Raw genomic sequence first — 9,294 nt, forward strand, 5'->3', positions numbered from 1 at the left:
TGTTTATGAGCAATATTTTCAAGTATCATGGCATGCCACAGTCGATTATTAGCGACCGTGATCCACGCATGACTAGTTTGTTCTGGAGAGGCTTGTTTGAGAATATGGGCACCACGCTCAAATTCTCTTCGTCATTTCATCCTCAAACAGATGGGCAGTCAGAAGAGGCAAATTCTACTGTCCTAGATCTGCTGAAGTGCTATGTGTCAGAGCATAAAGGAAAATGGGAGCAATATTTGCCATTGGTGGAGTATGCATACAATAATACAGTGCATTCATCAACTGGCAAGGCACCTTTTGAGATAGTTGAAGGTGGCAAGAAAGTTCCTCCCATACTGCATACAAAGGACAAGATATTTGAAGCAGATAAGTATGTTCAGGACATGGATGAAATGTACAAGAAGGTCAAAGTGGCCTTAGAAAGGACTCAGGCAAAGCAAAAGAAAGCAGCTGATCGTCACCGTCGTGAAGTGGTATATTCACTTGGTGATTGGGTGCTTTTACGCTTTGAAAAGGCAAGGTTAAAGAAGATGAAGGGCAAGGAAAGACTGTTTCCAAAGCTCAGCATGCGTTACTATGGGCCTTTTCAAGTGTGCGACATAATCAGTGATGTTGCATATAGGCTGAAATTGCCTGACAGTTGGAAGATTCACAATGCGTTTCATGTGAGTCTTCTCAGACCCTATGTGGGTGATGTGCCAGAAGCTATTCCAGCTGAAGATCAGCCGGAAGTCGAGGAACTTGACGAAATCTTGGTCCCTGAACAGATTTTGGCACACAAAGAAAGGAAAGTGAAAGGCAAGGTTGCTAGGCGTTACTTGGTAAAGTTCAGAAACTATCCACCAATGGATGCTAAGTGGATGGAAGAAGGTGAACTTGCAGAGTCACCAACTGTGTTATCACTCTACCTGGAAGCCTTCGATTTGCAACCTACCTTGACCCCTTGAGTTTCAAAGCTACATGGATTGTCAGTGTGACAATGGCTTTTGAAACAAATGATGTACATGGTATTTAAAGTGAGCTCAAATCAAATACCTGTTACATGAATGTTAGAGCTGTACAGATTGTCAGTTTGGCAATTGCTCTTATGGAATGTCCAAAAGTTTGGTTAGTGCTATAGAAGTGAGTATTTCTTGTCAGTCTGTCAAGGATACAGTGATTGCTTCTATTAAAGAGTACATGTGTAACTGCATTCTTAAACTGTCGGTTTGGGTATGCTCGCAAGTGTTACGGGATCCAACGTGTACTATAAGACAGTGGCAAAATGTGCAGCTACCATTTTGTCATTGGAAAGTTCGTGACTCAAAGCAATGGCAGAGTGCGAAGCTACCACTATGTCATTGGGACAGGGTTCACACGCAGGCAATACATGAGTCGACGAGGTGTTGAATACACCAGGGTTGACAATGAGCATGTATGTGTCGTATATGTGTCGACAGGTGTTGAATACATCAGTGTTGACAGTAAGCATGTACGACATAGATGCAAACGAGGACGTTTGAGATTTCAGGAGGGGGGTATGTCACCAGCGTGTGACTACTATCTATCCTTTTTGTTGATTTCTTTCTTATTATCTATTTACTTTCACTTTTTGGAAACACCCCTCGGGAAATCTAACTGCCCTGCATTGCATAGCTAGTGTGGAACTGTCCAGAGGGAGTCCGGGCCTGAGGGCAAGAGAGCACTAAGGTTGGACAAGGACTATGGTTAGCCAAGTGGGGTCATTGACTAGCCAAAGTGGAATCCTTTGCTACAGAGGCTACATTTCAGTTCTGGATGTGGCCGCAGTGTACAAAGAGGGTCGGATGACCTAGAAAGATACAATGGCAGCATCTCCTAAAATTTAGGGAACTGCTATTTTGGGACCTGAAAATGTCTTCGCGTCATTACGTGCAGTTTGACATGGGGATCATTTTGTTACTCTGTGGCCAAGTCAACAGAGGCTGCAGGTGAGATATTTTTAGACCCGAGGGTCTAAAGCGGGAAAATGCACAAATGAGTGACACTTGGCACTCTGAGGCCAGTTTACTACTTATAGAGAAGGCAAAAACGTGATTTATAGCTGGGAGGCTCATTTTGCAAGTCTCTGTCACAGGTTAAGAGCTATGGAGTGCTTGCTTTCCCTCTTATGCACAGTGCGGTGCCAGGAGTGATGCCCTGCACGCTACGCACTGCCCTCTCTCTCCCCTTTGGCAGTATGTTATGCCCCTCTAGTGGGCTCTTCATTTGACCAATGTACAGTTGTGTGGGTTCATGCGCGATTGCCGAGGCAAGAGCCTCTTGCACAGGTACTGGATTAGCTAGCGGCTAATCCCCCCGCAGGTACAGGTGAATTCGGAGAGGTTTCACGCCAGAAATCTCGTCCGATTCAAAGGGCAAGTAGCCCTACAGGTGCGGGAGCTCGAGGACTTGCTAGGGATGCGACCGGCACGCGAAACGGAGCCCGAAACAGTGAATTACAGCCTGCTGTGTATTTTTGCAGGTTTAGGGTTTTGGCCCTAAACGGACCCTAATACCCCCAGGAGGTTCGGGGACGCAAGGGGACCGCTGTACAGGCGATCTGGCGCATTTTCAGGGCTGAAAACAGAGAATTCAGCGTGCTGCAGATTCTCGCCAGGTTTTGCAAAGCGCCCGTATGCGTCGGGAAGGTCGGTCAATGCGTGGGAATACTGACCGTGAAGGGTTCTAGTACAGTTACGCTGCCGAAATCGGGCTGGAACAGTGGAAATTCAGCCGAGTTTGTGCGGGGCAGCTTGTAGGAACCACAGCGTTTATTCCCTCTTTTGAATAATAAAGAAATACCGAAAGGGGCGCCTAAGTTAGGGGCCAATCTGGTGTCCGTCTACTCATACAGGTGCAATTTAGCAGCCTGTATCCCTCTCCCCTTTGATGTGTCTTGAAAGTACAGGTAAAATAGACGACTAATAATGGGTGAAAGCTAAATCAAGGTTTAAAGTAAAGTCTACCGCCCTTTTTGGATTGAACAGGCCGGTTTCACTGTGCCTGCATTTGAGAAAAGAGTCGCAACATCTCTTGCATTCTTGCTTTGGTCTCGCGATCAAATCTTGCTTGACTTTCTTTTTCTTCCAAGTCGTACTGACGGTCTATGGCTTCCATTCTTGCATCGTATTCACGATCTATGGCTGCCCATCTTTCTTCGTAGGCCTTTCTTTCTGCTTCTCTTTCGTGGTCCAACTCCTCCATAGGAGTTAGCGCAATCCTTGACGTAGATGGGGAAAGGGGAGGGTCGAAAAAACCTCTTGGTGAGAAAATTCTTCTTTGCCTCTCTCATGCTCATCACCTCCAAGCGAAGTATCCATTCCGCTTCGAGTGAAGACCATCCACTGAAGTCGTGGGTTCTTGTGGTCTTGGGTTCTTAAGTTCACGAGGAACTTGGGTTCTTGCGGGTCTTGGTTCTTGGGATTCTTGAGCGTCTTGAGTTCTTGAGGTTCTTGAGGTTTTCTTTCGCTTGCAAACCGTGTTCGAGAAGGATCTTCTCTTCACACGAGTTATACTCCTTTCCGCGGGCGCACCCCTTTGCGGCCTTGCGCTCACACCAAGGTTGCTTTTTCCCACCTCACGTCGATTGACCGGCCGCTAAGTGCACGGTCCGCTCTCAATGAGTGAAAAGAGACACAAGGGGAGGCTGGACAAGCTCTTCTTTCTTGGGATTCCTATCACTCTTCAAAAAACACGATTAAGAATCGACACGCCCAAGCGAACTTGGGTTCGGCAAACCTCAACAAGCAAAAAAAATTCTTGCGGTTCTTGTGGTTCTTTCCTTGAGTGATACAGAACACTGCCAAAGCTCTAATACCAATGTTAGGTGCAGCGGAATGATTGTTTGCGCTTTGCTCAAGATGAGTGATCTGATCTGTGCTCAAGGTTCCTTTTGTTCTTATAAAAGGGAGAGCCTTCCGTTCTTAATGAGAGAATGCTATCATCACAAACAAAGTGAATGGACACTGTGCGTGCAAGTGTATGAGACTGAGAGATACGAGAGAGAAGAGAGATACGACACCAGAGATGTTGTAAAACCCTCCTCCGAAGGCCCCACTCTCGTTGGCGAGAATGGTCTACTTATGATTGCACAATCTGGCACAAACTGAATGCATGTGACTGATGAAAGTCTAGGCTATGTCGACGGTGACGACGGTGATGACGAAGTCGACCTAAGGGCTGAAATCTGCAATCTTTCTACTGCTGTCCAAAAACGCTATGGGCTGAAATCTGCAAATCTTCTATCTGCTGAATTCTGACTCTATGTCGGTGATGATGTCGATGATGACGATGCGACGACGACGCGCTGAAAACGCAGATGCTGAAATCTGCGTTTTCCAGGCTGAAACTGTAAACCTTGCAGAAACTAACCGTGCGGCGAGGAAATGCTGCGGGAAGGTGAGATCTGCGAGGTTCGGGGATTGATCTGCGGGTGCTAACTGCTGAAAACTGAAAACGCTGATGGTTCTTGAGTTTCCGTCGCGGAGAATCTGCAAAACGCTAGGGTTGGCTGCAGATGCAAAAACGCTAGGGCTGAAAATCTGCAATTCTGACGCCGGTTGTCTTGCAAATGTAAAAGGCTAGGCTGATCTGATGTCCTGCTGCTGCCGGAATCTGCAAGTGCAAATCGCTGGCTGATATGGTCCAAAAACGCTAGGCTGTTGCTATGGAGCAAAAACACTAGGTCTCTTGGGGGGGTTCTGCTGAGAAGGTGCCTGTTGAGCATGTGCTCCTGCTGCCTCTTCTGCCAAATAGTGCTAACTTTGGTTTGCTTATATATTTTCTTACCCAAATTGCCCTACCTACTTTTGTTGGAAAGTCACTTAAATTAATAAGTGAAAAATACCAAAAATAGGTAAAATAGGCTAAATGCACTGGAAAATTCCCCCGATGGAATCTGATGGATTCTGATGGGAATACTGATGATCATGTTGTGTGCAACCAGAGGATATGCATCTACACTAAGTGTCTCGGCATGCACGGTCTACGAATAGACTCACAAAAGTGCCAGATCACTTCTAATCTAGACTGACTCGACTGACTGAACCCTTGTCGTGTTGTAATTTGTCCACGGACACATAGGGTTGGATGTGTTACGTGACAATTTAGGGCAGTGCTCTCTTCGGGTGGAACCCCGACACTGCCCATCTTGTGTGTCGTGCATCTCTTTCAATTCAGTTGTTGGAAGTGCTTAACAGTTTGTTCCGTCTGTTCTTTTCCATTGGCACTTGGTGGCCTCCCATTTACAAAGACTCCATATCCTGTTGTCTCACAATAGTGCCTACTCAGTACTATGAGAGGAACCTATGACTGGATCTCCAAAGAAACAGAATGCGGAACTAGACACACCAAGTGCACCTCAGGCTGGTCCAAATGTACCTCTAACTGTGAATCCTCTTGTTCTAGTCCACCTCCGGGATCTGCCTACCAATCCAATGGCAAATCCAACTGCTATGGCTGAATCTCTGGCTCCTAGTCTAGCAGCTCTCATCAAGAGGCCTATCTTGAGGCAACTCTGCATTCTCGACAAGCTATCTCATCACCCGTCTGTAAAAAATGTTTGCCTGCCTGCCTCTGTCTCTGCTAATCACTCAAACTGGACTGCTGCTAACTATCCCCTCTATTCTCTAATATGCTCACGTGCACTGTCCTGCTGCTAAGAAAATCTCTGCTTGGTCTGATGTGGTTGAGAAGGTCGAGCTCTCTCATGACCAAACTGTTGTTGTGGGCATCCCCTGGGACAATCCTTCACAACGTGACCCGTTATATGACATCTAAGCCACTGGTTTGGTCTACCCGTGACCACGATCCTCTGTCAGAGTAACACGCCCTCCCACTCATATGTAATGAACTCTGAAAACTCAATGGAAGGACATAGAGCCATCTTAATCAATGGCACAAATGTCTGTAACTTCTCTAAACACATAAAAGGGCTGCCAAAAATAGATCCCATTTATTTGAGCATGTCCTGCAAATCTAAAACTTGATGGCAAATCTGGAAAGGCAATCTTCACTGGAAATCTAACGACAAGACACACCTAAAGACGAGACTGATCTTAAGTCGCATCTATCATTTGCTTCCAGGACATCAAATCATGACTTGTGAGCATTGGTAAGACACACTTCTGTTGTGAATTTTCACAGACAAGCAAAAAGTGTCTTCACATGAAAGTTTTAGCACATATGATGGACAAAATTGATATTAAATTCTTCCTAACAGTTGGTTAACACTATAGGCCAGTTCAATCCCCTTTGCATCCAAAGGTTAATGCATTCTAGAATCAACATTCTCGTGATCATAATGCCTTACTCTTCCCAAAGAATCCAAAAAACCCTTCTTTACTTTACAACCGATGGGCTACATGGTAGTCTTAATTTCCATGCCATTATCGTCAGGGACCACACATAAACCTTTAACCATATGAAGGTAGAACATGAATAACAATCATGACAAACATTGCACAAAACCATGATTGGAAAATATTTGACCATTCAAACCTGGGTTGTATACTTGCAATGCCAAATGATGAGAAGTGCATGCAATTTGTCAACCTCAATCACTTAATAATGGACTGTTTTTTTCTTACACAAATGTTTTCCCACAATTAAGAAGACCGTGTAGCTTACCCTCTAAGGGTGAATCACCCTTCGGCAGGAAAGCAAATGGCTGGACTGCAGCCACATTCTGTAGATCTAAAATCTCATAGGATGACCCTGCTTGAAATCATAATTAAGGTCTAAACAAAGTAACAACTCCTGACCTTAAAGGTTCCCACTAAAGCTGGAAAAAACAACGAGCTGGAGGGACTAGCTAACCTTTGGAGTCCTCAAAACAACCCATCTTGCCATCGGAAGCATTCAAAGCAAGTGTCACATGCTTTCCCTTGAATTCGTCAGCTTTTAACTGTCATTTTAGGCCCAATATCAGAAACGTGTACACATCCAAAAGCTAAATTTCAATGTGTTCAAATGATCCTTAAAAATTTTGAGCAGCCCACGTGCAAGCAGCCCTAAATGCATTCACAAACACCAGAACCTTAAGTAATGGCATCATGTGATGGTCAATCCCCTGCTTTACGAATCAATTATCCAAAACTTAAACACACGTGCATCGGCAAATCAATTTGTGAGAGTCCAATTGAGAACCTCATGCAATCATCAGTGGTATCCTTGTGACCATACCAACAGATTGATGAAGACATGGAAGGATGTAGGAAAGGAGCAGGTTGTAAATCAGATAGATAAACCTTGTTGCTAGCCAGTCAAATATGCAAAGGCAACACGGATTAGGTGTGTGAGTGCGTGCACGCGTGCACGCGTTCATGCATTCCTGTGCAAGTGTCTCAGGTTTTGATTCTTTCATCGTTTGTCTTAAATCTATCTGGCAAATACGAAACAGCTAAATGTTCGGCAGTGCCTTTGACTCGCATGCTTATTTCCTTGCTTCCGTGCAACAAGCCATATAGGATTATTGGAAAATGAACGAGCTTGTTAAACGCCTGACTGAAGATTTTTTCTTTGTATGGATGCCTTCACAAATGACATGCATCCACCTCATGCACCATTACATTCATAATGGAGCACTCGCTTCAAAATGTTTTGAGGTGTACGTGGGTGTTGTGCGTGCGCCGCTACTGGCAGAAATTATACCTGGTTGTCTTGAATGCGAACCAACCAAAGCTCTGCAGTGTCTGGAAGGGATTCTTGCAGCAGTGGAGGCGTGACAATTTCTTTGAACTGAGGTGGCGGCTTATAGCTGCACATAGAGACAGTATAGACACAAACACATTCAGCTAATTGTCAGGCCAGAGAGCAAAAGGAGAACTTACGGAGGAGGAGATCCTGGGCCATCTTGGCGATGCAGCACCTTCTCCTGTCAAGAAGAAAGAGGAGCAGACTACGTAATAGCAGGGAAACACAAGTCAAATCAGCGGCAGCTCCCATACCTCAGAACCGTCTTCGTTGCTCATTTGCAAGTTTCTCTGAGCGGGCGAGGTTCAATTCCCAGCAGACACATACGAAGCGGGTGTGGGGAGGGGTGGTTAATTTGTGTTACGTGCTTCAATACAAGTTGTATTTTGTTCTCGTGAACAATTTATACATATAATAACTGCTAGTACATAACCTTCTCATTAGAACTCTCTCAGTTTCTTTCAGAGCCAGGCCTTAGTATAATGGATCACACATGCACATGGCCTTAGTATTGGATCACACATCTTTATGGCCTGCAATTCCTGCACTATAGTGGTAGTTTTCACCTTTAAATTTACCTCTTCCGCAGCTAAAAATGGGAGAGAATTTAAATGTAAGCAGTAAATTACTCCAGCCTCCCACTCACTACTTCCCAGCGGACTAATAAAGGCTCCATGTAGCCAGAATGCCATCAACTTGTGAGTGCTCTTGTGATGGCTTTGCATGGCGTAGTTCAAGGCTGACAATTAGTCCCTCAAATTATGCACAACTCTTGTACTATTGGGTCCGGTTCCTATCACTAATGAACTTCCTATAAGGTGCAGCATCAATGATTGATATACTCGCCAAGCCCCAAGTTCCCACCCATCATTATTCTTTCATTGCATGCATAGTCACAATCTCACAGAATCCTCTGATACTATGATAGCCCCTACCTTGTAAACGGCGTTGGTGCTATCTTTCCATGTCCTTTGGTGGTTTGCATTACTATCTTGCAAGCAGCTTTAATCTCAATATAACCATGAGCCAGCACCTCATAGTCAACTTCCACATTGCACCCATGCATGATATGTTGCAAGCAACTTATCCTATGAGTAGAGTAGGGTATTTCATGACGTTGTATGTTTTTATGTTTCATTTTCCAAACATGGCACAACACAGATGAGAGAGAGAGAGAGAGAGAGAGAGAGGAAGGAATCGAGAGAGCAAGGCGCAGGTGTCGATGTTGAATTAATTAGTGCCCTTATCAGCTTCACCGCAACAATGTAGATTACAACGTGCAGGTTGCAAAAGCGAGAGAAGACAATTACCATCTTTTGGGTTTGACAATGGCAATTGGGTGACGTATACCAGTAATGGAACGATTGCAACGATCAAATCTTTGCTGGTGCGACAAGATGAAGAATATATAATACAAAGTGCTACCACACATACTTGGCATCCATTAGCCAGCTAGCACAACACATAAGAAATTTGTAGCCTACAATGCCTAATTACGTCGTTTTTGAAGTTGTTTCTATTGGGTTGGTGGTGATATGTAGAATACGGATAATATAACATGCAGTATGCCAATAGGTTTTGTTTTTTTATAGGCATTCTAAG

The 9,294-nt window shown here is 44.7% G+C and overlaps 1 protein-coding gene across 7 annotated transcripts in view; it reads right to left on the reverse strand.

Moving 5' to 3' along the window:
* Positions 1 to 8,061, reverse strand: part of LOC147455101 (uncharacterized) — a 58,946-nt gene extending 50,885 nt beyond the window's left edge. Inside the window, exons 1-5 of one of the 7 annotated variants that reach the window (XM_086513941.1) lie at positions 7,947 to 8,061; positions 7,830 to 7,873; positions 7,651 to 7,756; positions 6,817 to 6,904; positions 6,628 to 6,714 (exon numbers count right to left, since the gene is read on the reverse strand). In XM_086513941.1, the coding sequence (XP_086370067.1) occupies positions 6,628 to 6,714; positions 6,817 to 6,904; positions 7,651 to 7,756; positions 7,830 to 7,873; positions 7,947 to 7,970 (349 nt within the window). In that variant the 5' untranslated portion in view covers positions 7,971 to 8,061. Of the gene's footprint in view, positions 1 to 6,627; positions 6,715 to 6,816; positions 6,905 to 7,650; positions 7,757 to 7,825 lie in introns of all 7 variants that reach the window. The other 6 variants (XM_086513944.1, XM_086513945.1, XM_086513940.1 and 3 more) reach the window with 6 other exon arrangements.
* Between the last annotated feature and the right edge of the window lie 1,233 nt (positions 8,062 to 9,294).

The sequence above is a fragment of the Adiantum capillus-veneris genome, chromosome 6, assembly GCF_014529385.1.
Source record: "Adiantum capillus-veneris isolate H3 chromosome 6, ASM1452938v2, whole genome shotgun sequence".
Lineage (NCBI taxonomy): Eukaryota > Viridiplantae > Streptophyta > Polypodiopsida > Polypodiales > Pteridaceae > Adiantum > Adiantum capillus-veneris.